Source organism: Cyanistes caeruleus, chromosome 2, assembly GCF_971803275.1.
Source record: "Cyanistes caeruleus chromosome 2, bCyaCae1.hap1.1, whole genome shotgun sequence".
In the NCBI taxonomy this organism is placed as follows: Eukaryota; Metazoa; Chordata; class Aves; order Passeriformes; family Paridae; genus Cyanistes; species Cyanistes caeruleus.
The window spans coordinates 105,502,021-105,522,337 of NC_141702.1; the positions used below are offsets into that span (position 1 = coordinate 105,502,021).

Sequence of the window (20,317 nt, forward strand, 5' to 3'; positions counted from 1 at the left end):
CCTCCCCCCAACTGGTGCAGGAAAAGACATTTCCTTGGAGAGAAGTGGAAAAGACTGTTTATTTAACAGAAATGGAATAATATTAAACAATAAAACCTCTCGCTGTTCGATTAGATGGCAAATCCAGGAAAAAAAGTCCTTTTCATGTGGTGTAGCTCAGCTTGCTCAGGTTCTTCTCAGTCTCTCCGACACCGGAAAGTGTCGAGGCCCAGGCCCTGGTGGGCCAAGGGTGTGAGATGCCGGGGTTTGTCTGGGTTTTTTTCAGTCTACAGCATGTTTGAACAGATCCAGTAATAAAGGGAAAAATAAAAAAATGCTTTTAGTATAGCTTTGAATTTTCAGGGACAGTCAAAATGAGAATTGTTTTGAGGCCGGTTTTGGAATGTTGGGTTTGGGTGTGTCTGCAGGAAAGCAAGCAGGAATAAAGCGCTGCCACAATGAAGGAGAACTTTGCATGGCCAATTTACACCCTACAGCTACAATGATCATATTGGCCCACTGAATACTGGGGGCATCTAATGCAGACTGCAAAGCTTCTTTGAACATATTGGAGAGATGAGACTTGAAGAAATAGTTTAGCTGATGGAGAAAAAGGGATGAGACCCACTGGACCTTTGGCTCACGATTAGTCCTGCCAAATCAAGCATGATTAGTTTTAACTGCTCTGTGGGAGAGTATTTCAGAATGACCTGCCCCATGATATTTCCATTAAGGAGATTTTGAATTGTCAGGAACTGCCAAGATCAGAAAAGTGTTGAGGCATATCATATTTTTGTCGGGTTTGGGCGTCTCTGCAATACAGAAAGCTGGGAATAAACCCCTGGAACAGTGAAGTGGAGCAAAAGTGGAACATTTGGGTGGTCATACTCCTCCCTCCAGATATTGGCCACCTGAATTCTGGCGTGATCTGCTGGGGAGTGCAAAGCTTCTTTTACTTGCAACTCCTGGTGCCATTGTTTGTGTCCCAGCACTTTGTTGGACGTGAAGAGAAATAAACAAAATCCCACACCAGCAAGCTGCAACCCAGAACTGAGTGAGAATTACAGAAATAAAGGCCTTGGAAAGTAGCTTAGGAAAGCATTTACTTCCTAGACAGTGTGAAGCCCTCCGGCCTGGCCTGGCTGGGCCCAGGGCTGACTGTCCTTGGGAAGGGAAAGGGATGGAGTTGGGGTGGGGGTTTTGTAGCCATGGAAACAGAACCGTGGGCGAGCGCATCACAAAGGGGCAGCCACGAGCTGGGGTTGTGACGGTTGTGGTTGACACGGACACAGCGGCAGGAGACGCGTCTGGCTCTGCCTCTCTGTGCCGACTGCTGGCGATTGGAGTCACGAGACCTTGCTCTAGGGCTGGGTAGCAAGCTCCATTCGCTGTCTACGCGGAGACCGTTCTCAAGTTCAGACCCAGATACTTCTGCGAGGCAGAAGCACGGGTTCCAACATGAACTTCACTGGAAAAGGAAAGAGCATGGAAGGAAAAGGTGAGGATAGAAAGGAGCTGAAAGGTCTGAGCTAAATGGGAAAAAATCCCACCAGATTTCAGGGAAAACTGGTCCATGGTGGTCAGTTCTGGCTCTGTAGGTGGCTGACAGATGATCCTGCAAGGATGCCCATGGCATCACAAAATTCTGTCATTAGTTTACTCTGCGTTCTCCTTTTTGATAGTAGCCAAATCATTCATCCTGTCAGCCAGGACAGGGACGGTGGCCACAGCTGACCACAAATTGGACATGGCCATGAGATGCAAGTCCTGTTTCATTCTTTGCCATGAATGTTGGATCTCGCAACAGATCAATTTCCTGTCCTTGCTCTGCTTGCTGATCGCGTCTAACCCTGAGGACGCTATTACTGTGTTATAAGAACACCAGCAAGGGCTCATGTGGAGAAGTTTTGTGGTTTTCAGAAACTGCACTCACAGTTGTGTAGGGCTTTAATGGGTATTCACAGAAGGCCAAACCTCAAGAGAGGATCTTTTTCACCTCTCATTTTTTGAGCCTTCCACTTTTCCCATGTGACTTAATATTATTCAGAAGAATTACATGCAGATTAGTTACATGAGAAATAAAACTGAAGACAGTTTCTCAGTAGTTAAAAAAATATCTCTAGCATCTCATGAAAGAGATGGATTGATCATAATGGTGGGAGGTTATTGAGAGACCGCCAGCTATTCACCACTCTTCAGAGAAGTAATTGTGAATGCCGTTTATTTCTATCTTTAGCACACCTTTTATAGGGTTCTACAGGGTCTGCAGGCAGAGCAAGCTACTATTGGCTAACACACACAGGTTTACATTTTTTCTCCTGCACACAAGGATATTGTTTTGCTTTACTCTCTCTTCTGCATGAAGGTTTCAAGGACTTTAGCCTTTAATATCACGACTTATTTCAAAGGCTGGTTTGTGCATACAGGCCTTTACTAATATATGAAATATAGCAACAATTCCCCATTTCTCTTTTTGCACAAACCAGGCTTTGGATGTGACTCTTTCTATGCTCTTATGAAGACAAGATAACATACAACTTAGACTGTCATCGCGATTAACATTATATGTAAAGTCCGTCCCCCTTCTAGCACAAGAGACCTCAACCATCCGGTGATGCCCCAGCTGGCGAACCAACTTCCAATGGGGTCACTATCTTCTTTCAGGGGATGTAACCCATCCTGTAGCTGTTGTAGTTGCTTATGGATGGAAGCTGAATGATCAGTAAGATTCAAGCAGCACATGCCTTCAAACTCCTCACAACCATGTCTTTGTGCTAAGAGCAAAAGGTCAATTGCAGCTCAATTTTGTAATACTGCATGATGTACACTACTCACATCGGCTGAAAGCTCACTTAACATTGTGGATGTTAAGTTCAATCCTTCCTTAGTCCAGCAAGCGAGCCTTTTTAGAGTTGCTAGGCCTTAATTCATTCAGGCTTCGCTTTGACTGTTTGATGTTCTTCATTTTGCTAGCTATATTCAACAATTGGTATAAGCTTGGGTGGAACAAAGTTATGTTTCCCAAGATAACAGGGTCTTCTATGTGGACTAGCAGGAATCCAATTCCATGCTCTATCTTCACAGATTAGGAATATGGAACTAGGTAATCGCTTTGGTAATTGTCCTGTGAGATTGCACCACAAACAAAGGCTTTACTTTCAATGGTAGTAACAAGGTCAGCTACAGGGTTGACTGACTGCAGCCTAGTGCTGCATTACTTTGTTGGAATGACTTTTTGTTGAGGGTTCAAACATTATCCATCCACCTGAGGTATTGGTGGAACTTAACAAATCTAATTCTTCTGAGGGTTGTAACATTGAGAACTTTGGTAATTTTTGCTTGCCAACAGGCTTCAGGTTGTCTTAATGTGAAGCCAACAGTGCAATTGCACTCTTGCAACATTGCCAGTTGATTCAGTTGAGTCTCATTACTAATTAAACCTTTAAATGCTTGAGGATCCCATTCAGGGATTCCTATGAGACAGGTGCAAAAGGATCTCCAGGGGTGGCTAGGCTCAAACACATTGACTTTTGGCCAGTTCAGTGTGCCAGAGTTACCCATATGTTCTGTCACTTTGGATGTTAGTTAGCAGACAGTTGGTCATGACTATAAACAGCACAATTACCATAAGCAGTTTACCATGTAAACGACACCATACCCGCAAACTCACAGCCAAAACCCCAACGCCAAATGAACTTTCAAAGATGCCTACACTACCTCTCGAAGGGGGAATACCCACACTCCATCCCAACACAACAATTACCACACAGGCCAAACTTGTTATCTTAACCTATTATATAACTACCTTTAACACACGTGCTCTGGTATATATGTAGTCTAAGCGTGAAAGCAATTTGCTAAAAGGGTAAACACACAACTACAATTTGCTTTATATACAGTTAGATGGAGTCTCTACACTTTTCTTAGATCTTCTACAGAATTTTTCCAACACGATTCAGTCCTGGAATGTTCACTGCTCCCGTGATGTCAACTGGCAGCTGATCGGTGACTGAGGGTTTTGATGTTCAAGTTGTTCTTCAGATCCTTCTAAATTTTAAAACAAAGGATACCTGAAAAATTGGTAGAGACACAACATCATAATAACAACATAAAATTTCTGTTGGCAACTGTCTGTGTAGTGTTCAGACACAACTGTGTCCTGGCAGCTCCACTTCTGATCCATGTCTGGAGCACCAAGGCTGTGTGATGACGTCTCTGTTCACTGGATCTCGTGTGTTCAGAGGCAGACAGTCTGGTCAGATGGACAGGTGACCTTTTTGAACCTGCAACAAAACACAGACACTTCTCCCCTTGAAGTTAATGAATTACACTAATCAAATGTTTTTAGGGCATCCATTTCCCCCGTTTTCTTAAAAAAAAAATAAAATGAGATGTACTTTTGTAATAAACATCAACATCAACACAAAACCATATACACAATTAATAAGAACTTACACCAGTTAAAAATCAATTAAATCATAAACATTATTAATAACACATGTAATATAAAACAACTATTAATTACTAAAACACTGCACCAGCATCCCATAGTTAGCAAACAAACAGAAACACAACCATCAGTGAAGGATTGGGTAATCATCTCTGGAAATGATTCTCCAAGCCCACTTCAAAACTGATCCAGCTGTCATATCAACAGGATCAAATTGCTGAGTCAAAAAGTGACTGAAATAATGATTTGGGACAGAAAACATCTGGATCTGATGGCAAACATTCCCTCCAGGTAAAGTCAAGGCTTGGCCAGGGTCTGGCTTTAAACTGGAAAGATGCCTCTTAACTCATTTCTAGAACAAGGTTCTCAATAGTAGCAGCTATGAGATGCTTACAGCACAGCAAACTGTTAAAATGCATTTGTACAAATCAAATGATCAGAAGCCTTAGGTACCAGACCAATTAAACCATGCAGCAGTTGGTTTAATCTGAAGCCTCTCCTATGGCAGCTGATCCTCAGCAATGATACTTACTTACTTAAAATTCTGGAAACACTGAAAAATAAGAAAGCTACAACAAACAAAAACTGCAGGGATTGCAACAAACAATAGAACACTCCCGATGAAGTCAAGGGTGTCACAGACTGCATTCACTTTTATCCACAAGCAGGTGTTCACCAGTGTTCCGTCACTGCTGTTTCAGTTGTCGCTGTCTTCTTCTCTCTAGGAAAATAATTATACTTTGCAGTTTAAACAAGTGTCTCCAATAAAACACAAAACAATTTAAATTAAGCAATATTTAAACCTAACAATAATTATATATGACAAAAGGAAATAACAAACTTAACCTTAAAAGAATATCTAAGTTAGAAAACTTAACTTAAAAACATTCAAGCCTAAGCATAATAAAACTCGACTATCCTTAATTCTATTAACACTTAATCTATATTAAATAAAAACATAACTTAATCTTATTCTGTTACTACAAAAAAGCAACTAAAAGTTTGATATATACCTTTTAAACACAATATAACGATAACATGGATTCACTATAAAGATTATAAGAATGTAACAAATACATCACAATTCTATGTCATCTAGCTTTGAGAATAACCCACAATAACTGCAAATGTTACTAAAAATACTTATTCATAACAGGAATTTGCTTAGTATATGCTTAAATTGGTTAGGATTTTAAAGTGCAATTTTCTAGAGAAACACCACAACAACACAGGATTTGGCAAGTTGCAATCTAGCTTTTGTAGCATTTTTCAGAAGCATCAAGTCCAATTTTTAAACTAAAATCCAAAATCCAAATTGGTATATATGCAGTTATATGTGTTTTATATAACTTAAAAGAACTTACATTAAAATTACCTTATTAAAATTGTGGAAAAAACAAGCAAATGGATAATATATACTTTAACTTAACTTTGTCTTGTACAGTAAAGTTCTCTTAACTAGTTATTTTTTAAACCATAAATCTCTTCTGTAGATAACATTAATTGGAAGGTTTTCCTAGAAGCTGTAAATCACACCATGTTTTAACCTTAAGTTCTAAACCAATTATTGCAAGGCAACTTTTGTTAAACACCTTTTCTCTCTCTTTTTTTTTTTTTTTTAAATGTTCGAAGAATCACAATAACTTCTCTAGTAAAATCCTAAAAACTGCAAATGCATAAACTCATAATTACTTAAAACACAAAATTAACTCTACAATGGTATATAAAGCATTTTGAAAACCCAATAAATCATGACTTTTTAACAAACTGGGTATTATCCGGGTGTTTTTCCTTAGAGAGGGAGCAGGGGGGTGAACTGCCCACCCTGCTGCTGCTGCAGCTCTGCTCTTATCTTCCTTCACATTCTCTACATACTCTCGCAGCGAGGAAAAATGGAGAGAAAGAAAAAAAAACCTCACAAAGTTAACTTTAACAAATGCAGTTTTTTTTCTCTCAATCTCTCTTGTTGTTCGCTGATAGAGGAAAAAAGGGCACGATTTTACAGAAGCAGGCGATGGCGCTGCTTCTGCCCCCAGGGTGCCTTTGTTCTCACAGAGCCCACCTCAGTGCTCGCCCATGTCCCCCTGGTTCGGGTGGAAACCAGTCTAAATTTGGCTTCTTTTCTTCCAGGGTAGTAAAGATGGAACTTAAGTAAGATGGTAATGTTAAAAGCAACTCCAAAAATGAAGCAAATATTTCTGGATGTATCACATCCTGACATAACTGAACAGATTCTGTTCGTTGTTTCAGCATTTGCAGTGGAATTTCTTTCTCATTATTTTCTTCTCTTTGACTCTCCCTCCCTCTCTCCATGGGCAGCATAGATAGGAGAGAGCTTGACCAGCAGTGGGAGATAAATGCATCTGCCGCTGTGACGCAGGTAGAATTACGGGGCTCACAGCCTCAGCATATCTCGCTTTTATGTTTTTAAGGTATTAATTACAATCTTCCAAGTTCAACCGAGAGACACAGTGTCCTTGCTCTTTTCTGTAATTGCCATTTCCCATATCAGAGCCGATATATCCGTCCGTTCTTTCACTGCAAAAGGCAGCGATGGCACTACTAAATGCCTGTGACAATTAGCCCATATAATGAGCATATCCAGGTCCTTTTCCCGGGCTGCTCCGCCTCATTTAACGAGGATGCAGAGAAGCAGTTTATCTGCCGCCACAAATTCCACATCCATGCTAGCGGCCCGCGGCAGGGGGGAAGGTTGCGACCCTTGTACAGCGCCCCTGCCTTCGGACTCCCCCAGCGACTCGCCCCCGTTGATTCGCGAGCCGCCTATCCGGTACCGATCCAAGGCAGCGTCTATCTGCACTCTGATCTGCTCCACCAACCTCGGTCCAAGGCTCCGTCCCACCGTGCGTGGATCCACTGAAGCCCCCCTGCGCACTGGGTGTCCTGTTCAGAGCACCAAATATTGAGAGACCGCCAGCTATTCACCACTCTTCACAGAAGTAATTGTGAATTCCGTTTATTTCTATCTTTAACACACCTTTTATAGGGCTCTACAGGGTCTGCAGGCAGAGCAAGCTACTATTGGCTAACACACACAGGTTTACATTTTTTCTCCTACACACAAGGATATTGTTTTCCTTTACTCTCTCTTCTGCATGAAGGTTTCAAGGACTTTGGCATTTAATATCACGACTTGCTATGGTTTGTGCATACAGGCCTTTACTAATATATGAAATATAGCAACAGGAGGTCAACTAACTCACTTATTCGAAGCCTTTTCAGCATGCCTCAGACTCATACAGAGCTGGGCTGCTCTCTGGCAGGAGGAAGGGTCTTGTGCCAGCCTAGAGAGCCTGTGCACATCCCCAGGGAACAGTTCTGCCCTGCATGTGCCCCCTGCAATGAGCTGTGCTGCTGCCAGTGCCCCGTGCAGCTGTAGGGCTGCTCAGCTGTGGGGCAGGGACAGGAGCAGGAGGCTGCATGTGCAGCTGAGCCATGGCTGCAAAGCCCAGGGCTCTGGGCTCCCTGCTGTCCCAGGCCAGCCCAGAGGCCAGGCTGTTCCTGTGGGAGCTCTGTGCAAGGGGGGCAGGGTGTCCCCTGGCCTGCCTCAAGTGGCTGCAGGCAGGAGCATGTTTCCTGTGCAGCTATTTAGAAGTTTGCAGGAATCTGTCCCATGATGTATGGAGCTCCAGATGCATTATGTTTGCACTGCAACCTGTGTTATATTTTGTGTCTCCACTTTGCAGGCCTGACTGGCTACCCTCTTGCCAAGAGATTTTCTCTGGCAAATCCTTCTGTGCTCCTTCCCTCCAAGCCAATGCCCCTCATCCCAAAGAGCTCTTCCAAGCCAATGAAGAGCTGCATCGGAGAGCACGTTACTGGGAAAAGTGGCACTGGCAATGACGATGACACCAGAAAAGAACAGGAGTCACGTTCAGAAGAAAAAGGACATAAGGTAAGGAGACCACGCTAAGTCGTGTGTGGGAGATTTTCAGTTTCTGTGCTGTAGACAGAGCTCGGAGAGCTTTCCCTGTGGTGTGATCCCAGGGAAGCTGCTGAGCCAAGGAAGAGCTCAGCTGGACCCTGCAGGTCAGCATGCCTTTGCAATGGGTGTGTAGTGTAGACTTCATGTCCTCAGCATCTGTCAAGAGCAGGAGAGGCCTTTGAAGGGTTTCTGGGCTATGCCGTGGTCCCTCCTCTGTCTTGTGGCTGAGAGAACACCCAGAAGCAGTCAGAGCATGTAAAGTTGTCCACTCTGGCCAAGCAATCCTTCTACATTTGGTAACCTACGAGTATCTGTGAAGTATCTCTGTGTCTGGGTGGTGTTTTGTCTCAGCTGTGCCTGGTTGGGATGTTTGCTGGAACAGGCAGTCCTGCACAGTCAGTTCCAGGTTGTCTCAGCTTTGGAGCTGTACAGCCATGGCCTTCTGCACAGTTGTCTGTGATGTTGTTTCTAGACTTCATCAGCTTCTGGGCAGCTGTGTGCTCTGGCGTGGCTTTGTCCATAGGGAAGGGGTGGGAGGTGGCCATGGGGAGAGCAGCCCAGAGCCCAGCCACACCATTAGCTCTGCAGCAGGGCCAGGAGCTGCAATTGTTTTGGGTTTGCCATGGGGTGCAGGAGGAGGCAGATGGACAACAGCTTTGGCAGACTGAATGTCCAGTCAAAGGCTTGGGTACTTGGTCTCAGCCTTGCTGAGAAAGGGCCCCGTGTATCCCTGACAGGAACTGATGTTTTTACTGAAGATTGAACAGGTCCTGATTTGGCTTTTTAGCTGTGCCAGAAATGATGGGATACTAAGGAAGGGTGTGCATCTGTCCCTGCTTCTTCCACCCCCATTCCTGGCCTTGGCATGGGGTCTCTGGAACAACTTGGGCAGGCAGAGACCTTCCAGAGAGCCACAGATCAGAGAGCTCTGCTGAACTTCCTAAATGCCAGTGAGCCTGAGATGCTGGATGTGTGGGAGCTGGAGAGCTCTGAGCATCCTGAGAGTTCAGCAGCTTCTGGCCTCAAAGGCTGCTGGGGAACTGTAGGAGGGAAGGGCAGCAGCAGAAGAAATGAAGGGCTTGAGAAAAGCAGGTTTTGCCATCCTGCAGAATGGCTTTGTGGGGACGTGGCTGGAAATCAGCAGTGGTTGTTAGGTGCTTTAGGGGCAGGGAGTTTATAGGGATCTAAACGCCTTCCCATACATCCAAAAGGCCAGTGGAGGCATCGTCACCTGAGAACATCTTGATGCCAAACATGTGGATGACTCCCAGCTGGGAATGCAGTCACACTTGTACAGAAGTGAGCATGAGGGGAGAGGTGGCAAATGTGTGACATGATCTCTCCCCCACCGCCTGGTTGTCCTAGGACACCATTCTCCATCCTGGGCCAAGCTGCTCCATCAGTCTGACTGGTCTTTTCCTGCCAGGTCCCAATGAAGTCCATAGCTGAATGTCTTGGGGCATGTGTGGGGGCAGGTCTGGATGCGTAAAGTGAGCACTGTGTTCTACTCTTTGCAGGCTTCCTTGCTGTATCCCACTGCAGGGGATAAGAAGAAGGGGTCACTGGGACTGTCTTTGATCCCCCAGTTACGCAGGGCATTAAATCCTGCTGTTAGCAGTGCTGCAGGGTCTCTGCAAAGCTCTCTGCAGCTGGATGTGCAAGAGTCCCAGGAGATGAGGTAAGCCAAGGTGTCTGCTGCTCCAGTGTGCTGTTCACCTCGCTCTTCCCATCTCGTGAGGTTATTTTGCACAGTCAGCTCTCCCATGTATTTAGGCAAACCTCTGTGTATTCAGCATTTGGCCCTATCTGTGGTGATCCAGCCCAATGTCAAACCCACCACCATATGGCCCAAGAGCAGAGGTGGTGGTGGTGGGGAAGAGGAGGCAGGGCTGAAAGGCTCCTCAAGACAGGTCCTCTTCTGGACCTGGCTGTTGATTCCCTCTGTGATGTTTGTGGTGTCATTTGGGAACTGTATTGCATGGGTCTGGATGCTGCAGATCTTTAAATAATGTGATCCTTCACTGTCAACTTCTGCAGCCACATTAACATGTTTGGGCAAATATTGGCTACTTTAGAGGTGTCTGGAAATTTGGCTGTTGTTTCTGTAAACGTCAGATGTAACTTTTCTGTGCCTGGACCCTCACTGTGAAATGAGATCCCAGAGATGTTTTATGTATAGATTAATTAATGATTTTACATTAGATTAATGTATAATCCGATCGACATTTAGTATTTTTATGAGGGCTTAAGATCAACGAAGGAAAGTTGCTAGAGAAGAGTAATAGGACTATACCTGATGGGAAGATATTGGCTTGGAGAAGTGTGAGAAAATGTATCTGTCAAGCTTATCTGAGTGACAACACTCAGAAGGAGTCACAGAACTATCACTCACGTTGAAAATCTTCTGTAGGGCTTTTAAAGTGCAGTCTGAATATCCTGTCCATAGCAGCTGTGTGTGAAAAAGCCTTTTTCTTCTTGAAAGAGAAAGGAGGTGTAAAATCATTCTCAGGAGACAGCAGTGCTCTGACCACATGGAGCATGAGTCTGTCACCAGTGTAAGGCACAAACAGGCAAAGTCAAGTTTTGCAGCAGTACAAAAGCAGCTGCCCTCCATAGAGACTCGTGTCTCAGCTCAGCAGCTCTTGCTGCTTCAGAGGGGCTGTAGGAGCCACTTGGCTCCAAAAGGAGAGACAGCAGAACTGGGGGGTTAGGATGCAAGTTGAAGAATGACTGCTGTGTTTCAGGCGGAGCTTGGCCAGCTCTGTCTGACTCCAGCAACTGAGAGCTTAAGGACAATGAATCAGCTTTGCATCTTGTTTAGTTTCTGTGTTGCATTTCCTCCTTCATCACAGTGACCATGCTAAGAAGGGTTGCCACCTTTCATGCTACACACATTCCCTCCCTTCTCTCTCTTCCTCTTAATATGTTCTTTTGTCCTCGGTTTTCTCAAGGTCCACACCCAGCAGCAGAAGTGAAGATGATGAATCTGAAGAAGGAGGTTGGTACAGGGCATGTCTGTCCTCAAATGACCTTGAGAATTTTGACACAGAAGTGATATTTTGAATGGTTGGATAAAAATAATTCTTTTCAGAATTTCTTTAAATTGTTTTCAATTGCTTGATGGGCTCAGTGGACACCTGAAGAGCCCAGTCACTGGGAGTGTGCTCTGGTGGTGCAGTGAAAAGTCCTCCAGTGTGAAGTGCTGAGTGGCTGGAGCTGGAGTGGTACCTTGGGGCCCTGGAAATGCAGTGCAGGAAACGGAAACATTCCTCTCCATCCAGCACTTGCCCTTCATCTCCCTGCAGCATTTCCAGTGTCACAGTAGAGAATAAGCACTCTTGTCCTTAAAGGAGAAAACCATTCCTTGGGGCACTTTCTGAGCTGAACCCTTTCAGATCTGAAGGAGATTCATGGATATTGCCTGGTTCTGCACTGGGAGAAATAGAGAAACCTCCTTTAAGGAAAGTCCTTGTGAAAATTGCTATTAAGGAGAAGGAGGTTTCCGAATGGATGCAGCCTATGCAGGGTCTGAGTTTGTCATCCTCTGACAGCACAAGCCCAAAGACACCTATGTCAGGTTCACCATGACAAATCTCTTCCCTGACTCTCTCTGCCTGGGTCAGTGCTGCAGGCTGAGGCTGCAGGAGGAGATGCCTTCTGCCTTGACCCTCCCTGCCTGCCTTGCCTGATCCCTGACAAGTAGAATTGTGCCAGACAAAATGCAGTCTCTGGTGCATCTGTGTCAGCCAGTGCTTTCAAGTTGAAAGCCTCAATGAAAGTCAGTTGTTGTTCCTTTGCCATCTCTGGGCATTTACTGATAGGAGAGATGAGACTTGAAGACATAATTTTGCTGCTGCAGGAAAAGGGATCAGATGTCCTGGTCCATTTGCTCAGGGTTTGTTCTGCCAAATCCTGGGTACAGCCCCTTTAGAAAGACTCCTTAATTGCTGATATGCAGCTGCAATGCTGAATGCAGTTGGGGAGAATTACTGCTCAGTATTGCTCAGGTGACATTTTTGCTGGATTAATTCTGGCCTAGAAATTACCTACCTCATCAAAGGTTGCCAGATGCTCTTTTGTAAATGATGTCACCATTGTACTGGGATAAAGAAACACAGATTTTATCCCTGTCTTCTTTTTCTGCTCTACACTCTGCTGTTTGCATTTAGGAAATTCTTAATGGTTTTTAACTGCCATGATCAGAAATGTTTTGTTGCAGGTGATCTTTGTGTTGGTATTTGGTGTCTCTGCAGGAAAGAAAGCAGGGAATAATCCCCAGGGGCAGGGAATCTGAGCAAATTGCAATGTGGGAAAATCAATTTGTTCGCTCCACATTTGGGCTCCTTGAACACTGAGGACATGTGAAGGGGAGTACAAAGGTTCATTCACTTCTAACATGGGGTGCCATTGTTCATGTGCCAGCACCTCCTTAGTTGTGAAGTGAAATAAAAGCAACCAACAAATCCCCACCCTGAACTGAGTGGGAGTTACAGAAACAAGGGCGATGAAAACGAGCTTTGGAAAGCAATGACTTCCTAGGTGTAGTTGTCAAATTCTGGAGACCGCTGTGTCTGGCATCTCTTTGGAGGAAGGAAAGAGATCCCAAAGAGTGTTCCTGTGGTAGCTCTGTGCAAGTGGGGCAGGGTGTCCCCTGGCCTGCCTCAAGTGGCTGCAGGCAGGAGCAGGTTTCCCTGTGCAGCTATTTAGAAGTTTGCAGCAAGTCTGTGCCATGAAATATGGAGCTCCAGATGCATTATGTTTGCACTGCAACCTGTGTTATATTTTGTGTCTCCACTTTGCAGGACTTACTGGCTACCCTCTTGCCAAGAGGATTTCTCTGGCAAATCCTTCTATGCTCCTGCCCTCCAAGCCAATGCCCCTCATCCCAAGGAGCTCTTCCAAGCCAATGAAGAGCTGCAGCAGAGAGCACGTTACTGGGAAAAGTGGCACTGGCAATGACAATGACAGTGGAAAAGAACAGGAGTCACGTTCAGAGGGAAAAGGACGTAAGGTAAGGAGACCAAGCTAAGTCATGTGTGGGAGATTTTCAGTTTCTGTGCTGTAGACAGAGCTCGGAGAGCTTTCCCTGTGGTGTGATCCCAGGGAAGCTGCTGAGCCAAGGAAGAGCTCAGCTGGACCCTGCAGGTCAGCATGCCTTTGCAATGGGTGTGTAGTGTAGACTTCATGTCCTCAGCATCTGTCAAGAGCAGGAGAGGCCTTTGAAGGGTTTCTGGGCTATGCCATGGTTCCTCCTCTGTCTTGTGGCTGAGAGAACACCCAGAAGCAGTCAGAGCATGTAAAGTTGTCCACTCTGGCCAAGCAATCCTTCTACATTTAGTAACCTATGAGTATCTGTGAAGCATCTCTATATCTGGGTGGTGTTTTATCTCAGCCTTGTCTGGTTGGGATGTTTGCTGGAATAGGCAGTCCTGCACAGTCAGTTCCAGGTTGTCTCAGCTTTGGAGCTGTACAGCCATGGCCTTCTGCACAGTTGTCTGTGATGTTGTTTCTAGACTTCATCAGCTTCTGGGCAGCCGTGTGCTCTGGCGTGGCTTTGTCCATAGGGAAGGGGTGGGAGGTGGCCATGGGGAGAGCAGCCCAGAGCCCAGCCACACCATTAGCTTTGCAGCAGGGCCAGGAGCTGCAGTTGTTTTGGGTTTGCCATGGGGTGCAGGAGGAGGCAGATGGACAACAGCTTTGGCAGACTGAATGTCCAGTCAAAGGCTTGGGTACTTGGTCTCAGCCTTGCTGAGAAAGGGCCCCGTGTATCCCTGACAGGAACTGATGTTTTTACTGAAGATTGAACAGGTCCTGATTTGGCTTTTTAGCTGTGCCAGAAATGATGGGATACTAAGGAAGGGTGTGCATCTGTCCCTGCTTCCTCCACCCCCCTTCCTGGTCATGGCAGGGGAGCCCTGAAGCAACTTAGGCAGGGAGAGACCTTGCATAGAGACACAGATCAGAGAGCTCTGCTGAACTTCCTAAATGCCAGTGAGCCTGAGATGCTGGATGTGTGGGAGCTGGAGAGCTCTGAGCATCCTGAGAGCTCAGCAGCTTCTGGCCTCAAAGGCTGCTGGGGAACTGTAGGAGGCAAGGGCAGCAGCAAAAGAAATGAGGGGTTAAGAAAAGCAGGTTTTGCCATCCTGCAGAATGGCTTTGTGGGGATGTGGCTGGAGATCAGCAATGGCTGTTAGGTGCTTTAGGGGCAGGGAGTTTATAGGGATCTAAACAGCTTCCCATACATCCAAAAGGCCAGTGGAGGCATCGTCACCTGAGAACATCTTGATGCCAAACCTGGGGATAATTCCCAGCTGGGAATGCAGTCACACTTGTACAGAAGTGAGCATCAGGGGAGAGGTGGTAAATGTGTGACATGATCTCTACCTCACCACCTGCCTGTCCTAGGACACCATTCTCCATCCTGGGCCAAGCTGCTCCATCAGTCTGACTGGTCTTTTCCTGCCAGGTCCCAATGAAGTCCATAGCTGAATGTCTTGGGGCATGTGTGGGGGCAGGTCTGGATGCGTAAAGTGAGCACTGTGTTCTACTCTTTGCAGGCTTCCTTGCTGTATCCCACTGCAGGGGATAAGAAGAAGGGGTCACTGGGACTGTCTTTGATCCCCCAGTTACGCAGGGCATTAAGCAGTGCTGCAGGATCTCGGAAAAGCTCTCTGCAGCTGGATGTGCAAGAGTCCCAGGAGATGAGGTAAGTCAAGGTGTCTGCTGCTCCAGTGTGCTGTTCACCTCGCTCTTCCCATCTCGTGAGGTTATTTTGCACAGTCAGCTCTCCCATGTATTTAGGCAAACCTCTGTGTATTCAGCATTTGGCCCTATCTGTGGTGATCCAGCCCAATGTGAAACCCAGCACCATATGGCCCAAGAGCAGAGGTGGTGGTGGTGGGGAAGAGGAGGCAGGGCTGAAAAGCTCCTAAAGACAGGTCCTCTTCTGGACCTGGCTGTTGATTCCCTCTGTGATGTTTGTGGTGTCATTTGGGAACTGTATTGCATGGGTCTGGATGCTGCAGATCTTTGAATACTGTGATCCTTCACTGTCAACTTCTGCAGCCACATTAACATGTTTGGGCAAATATTGGCTACTTTAGAGATGTCTTGAAATTTGGGTGTTGTTTCTGTAAACGTCAGATGTAACTTTTCTGTGCCTGGACCCTCACTTTTAAATGAGATACCAGAGATGTTTTAATGTATAGATGTATAATCCGATTTAAATTTAGTATTTTTATGAGGGCTTAAGATCAACAAAGGAAAGTTGCTAGAGAAGAGTAATAGGACTATACCTGATGGGAAGATATTGGCTTGGAGAAGTGTGAGAAAATGTAGCTGTCAAGCTTGTCTGAGTGATAACAATAAAGAAGGAGTCACAGAACTATCACTCACATTGAAAATCTTCTGTAGGGCTTTTTAAGTGCAGTCCGAATATCCTGTCCATAGCAGCTGTGTGTGAAAAAGCCTTTTTCTTCTTGAAAGAGAAAGGAGGTGTAATATCATTCTCAGGAGACAGCAGTGCTCTGACCACATGGAGCACGAGACTGTCACCAGTGTAAGGCACAAGCAGGCAAAGTCAAGCTTTGCAGCAGTACAAAAGGAGCTGCCCTCCATAGAGCCTCGTGTCTCAGCTCAGCAGCTCTTGCTGCTTCAGAGGGGCTGTAGGAGCCACTTGGCTCCAAAAGGAGAGACAGCAGAACTGGGGGGTTATGTTGCAAGTTGAAGAATGACTGCTGTGTTTCAGCCGGAGCTTGGCCAGCTCTGTCTGACTCCAGCAACTGAGAGCTTAAGGACAATGAATCATCTTTGCATCTTGTTTAGTTTCTGTGTTACATTTCCTCCTTTATCAGAGTGACCATGCTAAGAAGGGTTGCCTCCTTTCATGCTTCACACATTCCCTCCTTTCCTCTGTCTTCCTCTTAATATGTTCTTTTGTCTTCTTTTTTCTCTAGGCCAGGACCCAGCAGCAGAAGTGAAGATGATGAATCTGAAGAAGGAGGTTGGTACAGGGCATGTCTGTCCTCAAATGACCTTAAGAATTCTGACACAGAAGTGATATTTTGAATGGTTGGATAAAAATAATTCTTTCCAGAAATTCTTTAAATTGATTTCAATTCCTTGATGGGCTCAGTGGACTCCTGGAGAGCCCGATCACTGGGAGTGTGCTGTGGTGGTGCAGTGAAAATTCCTCCAGTGTGAAGTGCTGAGTGGCTGGAGCTGGAGTGGTACCTTGGGGCCCTGGAAATGCAGTGCAGGAAACGGAAACATTCCTCTCCATCCAGCACTTGCCCTTCATCTCCCTGCAGCATTTCCAGTGTCACAGTTAGTAGAGAATAAGCAGAAATTGAGCATGAAATGGGAAACGTTCCCAGTTATTTGTCTTACCCTTGAAGGAGAAAACCTGTCCTTTGGGCAGTTTCTGAGCTGAACCCTTTCAGATCTGAAGGAGATATATGGACATTGCCTGGTTCTGCACTGGGAGAAATAGGGAAACCTCCTCTGAGGGAAAGTCCTTGTGAAATTTCCAATTAAGGAGAAGGAGGTTTCCAAATGGATGCAGCCTATGCAGAGTGTGAGTTTGTCATCCTCTGAGAGCACAAGCCCAAAGCCACCTATGGCAGGTTCACCATGACAAATCTCTTCCCCGACTCTCTCTGCCTGGGTCAGTGCTGCAGGCTGAGGCTGCAGGAGGAGATGCCTTCTGCCTTGTCCCTCCCTGCCTGCCTTGCCTGATCCCTGACAAGTAGAATTGTGCCAGACAAAATGCAGTCTCTGGTGCATCTGTGTCAGCCAGTGCTTTCAAGTTGAAAGCCTCAATGAAAGTCAGTTGTTGTTCCTTTGCCATCTCTGGGCATTTACTGATAGGAGAGATGAGACTTGAAGACATAATTTTGCTGCTGCAGGAAAAGGGATCAGATGTCCTGGTCCCTTTGCTCAGGGTTTGTTCTGCCAAATCCTGGGTACAGCCCCTTTGGAAAGACTCCTTAATTGCTGATATGCAGCTGCAATGCTGAATGCAGTTGGGGAGAATTACTGCTCAGTATTGCTCAGGTGACATTTTTGCTGGATTAATTCTGGCCTAGAAATTACCTACCTCATCAAAGGTTGTCAGATGCTCTTTTGTAAATGATGTCACCATTGTACTGGGATAAAGAAACACAGATTTTATCCGTGTCTTCTTTTTATGCTCTACACTCTGCTGTTTGCATTTAGGAAATTCTTAATGGTTTTTAACTGCCATGATCAGAAATGTTTTGTTGCAGGTGATCTTTGCGGTGGTATTTGGCAGGAAAGCAAGCAGGGAATAAACCCCAGGGGCAGGGAATCTGAGCAAATTGCAATGTTGGAAAACCAATATGTTTGCACCACATTTGGGCTTCTTGAACACTGAGGACATGTGAAGGGGAGTACAAAGGTTTATTCACTTCTAACATGGGGTGCCATTGTTCATGTGCCAGCACTTCCTTTACTGTGAAGAGAAATAAAAGCAACCAACAAATCCCCACCCTGAACTGAGTGGGAGTTACAGAAACAAGGGCGATGAAAACGAGCTTTGGAAAGCAATGACTTCCTAGGTGTAGTTGTCAAATTCTGGAGACCACTGTGTCTGGCAACTCTTTGGAGGAAGGAAAGAGGTCCCAAAGAGTGTTCCTGTGGTAGCTCTGTGCAAGTGGGGCAGGGTGTCCCCTGGCCTGCCTCAAGTGGCTGCAGGCAGGAGCAGGTTTCCCTGTGCAGGTATTTAGAAGTTTGCAGCAAGTCTGTCCCATGAAATATGGAGCTCCAGATGCATTAGGTTTGCACTGCAACCTGTGTTATATTTTGTGTCTCCACTTTGCAGGACTTACTGGCTACCCTCTTGCCAAGAGGATTTCTCTGGCAAATCCTTCTATGCTCCTGCCCTCCAAGCCAATGCCCCTCATCCCAAGGAGCTCTTCCAAGCCAATGAAGAGCTGCAGCAGAGAGCACGTTACTGGGAAAAGTGGCACTGGCAATGACAATGACAGTGGAAAAGAACAGGAGTCACGTTCAGAGGGAAAAGGACGTAAGGTAAGGAGACCAAGCTAAGTCATGTGTGGGAGATTTTCAGTTTCTGTGCTGTAGACAGAGCTCGGAGAGCTTTCCCTGTGGTGTGATCCCAGGGAAGCTGCTGAGCCAAGGAAGAGCTCAGCTGGATCCTGCGCTTCAGGCTGTTTTCACAATAGGTGTCTGGTGTAGACTTCATGTCCTCAGCGTCTATCAAGAGCAGGAGAGGCCTTTGAAGGGTTTCTGGGCTATGCCGTGGTCCCTCCTCTGTCTTGTGGCTGAGAAAATGCCCAGAAGCAGTCAGAGCATGTAAAGTTGTCCACTCTGGCCAAGCAATCCTTCTACATTTAGTAACCTACGAGTATCTGTGAAACATCTCTATGTCTGGATGGTGTTTTGACTCAGCCTTGTCTGGTTGGGATGTTTGCTGGAACAGGCAGTCCTGCACAGTCAGTTCCAGGTTGTCTCAGCTTTGGAGCTGTACAGCCATGGCCTTCTGCACAGTTGTCTGTGATGTTGTTTCTAGACTTCATCAGCTTCTGGGCAGCTGTGCGCTCTGGCGTGGCTTTGTCCATAGGGAAGGGGTGGGAGGTGGCCGTGGGGAGAACAGCCCAGAGCCCAGCCACACCATTAGCTTTGCAGCAGGGCCAGGAGCTGCAGTTGTTTTGGGTTTGCCATGGGGTGCTGGAGGAGGCAGATGGACAACAGCTTTGGCAGACTGAATGTCCAGTCAAAGGCTTGGGTACTTGGTCTCAGCCTTGCTGAGAAAGGGCCCCGTGTATCCCTGACAGGAATTGATGTTTTCACTAAAGATTGAACAGGTCCTGATTTGGCTTTTTAGCTGTGCCAGAAATGATGAGATACTAAGGAAGGGTGTGCATCTGTCCCTGCTTCTTCCACCCCCATTCCTGGCCTTGGCATGGGGTCTCTGGAACAACTTGGGCAGGCAGAGGCCTTCCAGGGAGCAGCAGATCAGAGAGCTCTGGTGAACTTCCTAAATGCCAGCGAGCCTGAGATGCTGGATGTGTGGAAGCTGGAGAGCTCTGAGCATCCTGAGAGCTCAGCAGCATCTGGGCTCAAAGGCTGCTAGGGAACTGTAGGAGAGAAGGGCAGCAGCAGAAGGAATGAGGGGCTTGAGAAAAGCAGGTTTTGCCATCCTGCAGAATGGCTTTGTGGGGACGTGACTGGAAATCAGCAATGGTTGTTAGGTGCTTTAGGGGCAGGGAGTTTATAGGGATCTAAACGCCTTCCCATACATCCAAAAGGCCAGTGGAGGCATCGTCACCTGGGAACATCTTGATGCCAAACCTGTGGATAATTCCCAGCTGGGAATGCAGTCACACTTGTACAGAAGTGAGCATGAGGGGAGAGGTGGTAAATGTGTGACATGATCTCTCCCCCACCACCTGCCTGTCCTAGGGCACCATTCTCCATCCTGGGCCAAGCTGCTCCATCAGTCTGACTGGTCTTTTCCTGCCAGGTCCCAGTGAAGTCCATAGCTGAATGTCTTGGGGCATGTGTGGGGGCAGGTCTGGATGCGTAAAGTGAGCACTGTGTTCTACTCTTTGCAGGCTTCCTTGCTGTATCCCACTGCAGGGGATAAGAAGAAGGGGTCACTGGGACTGTCTTTGATCCCCCAGTTACGCAGGGCATTAAGCAGTGCTGCAGGATCTCGGAAAAGCTCTCTGCAGCTGGATGTGCAAGAGTCCCAGGAGATGAGGTAAGCCAAGGTGTCTGCTGCTCCAGTGTGCTGTTCACCTCGCTCTTCCCATCTCGTGAGGTTATTTTGCACAGTCAGCTCTCCCATGTATTTAGGCAAACCTCTGTGTATTCAGCATTTGGCCCTATCTGTGGTGATCCAGCCCAGTGTCAAACCCAGCACCATATGGCCCAAGAGCAGAGGTGGTGGTGGGGAA

The 20,317-nt window shown here is 46.3% G+C and overlaps 2 protein-coding genes across 2 annotated transcripts in view; one reads left to right on the top strand and one right to left on the bottom strand.

The window, feature by feature from the left end:
* Positions 1-20,317, top strand: part of LOC147655082 (uncharacterized) — a 262,971-nt gene that overhangs the window by 205,452 nt on the left and 37,202 nt on the right. Inside the window, exons 17-24 of the mRNA XM_086878879.1 lie at positions 8,137-8,345; positions 9,893-10,053; positions 11,327-11,373; positions 13,178-13,386; positions 14,933-15,081; positions 16,331-16,377; positions 18,217-18,425; positions 19,973-20,121. Of these exons, the coding sequence (XP_086735005.1) occupies positions 8,137-8,345; positions 9,893-10,053; positions 11,327-11,373; positions 13,178-13,386; positions 14,933-15,081; positions 16,331-16,377; positions 18,217-18,425; positions 19,973-20,121 (1,180 nt within the window). The remainder of the gene's footprint in view (positions 1-8,136; positions 8,346-9,892; positions 10,054-11,326; positions 11,374-13,177; positions 13,387-14,932; positions 15,082-16,330; positions 16,378-18,216; positions 18,426-19,972; positions 20,122-20,317) is intronic.
* The window catches only part of LOC111943938 (TOG array regulator of axonemal microtubules protein 2-like), a 243,991-nt gene that overhangs the window by 133,561 nt on the left and 90,113 nt on the right, over positions 1-20,317 (bottom strand). The gene's annotated exons all lie outside the window — the stretch shown is intronic.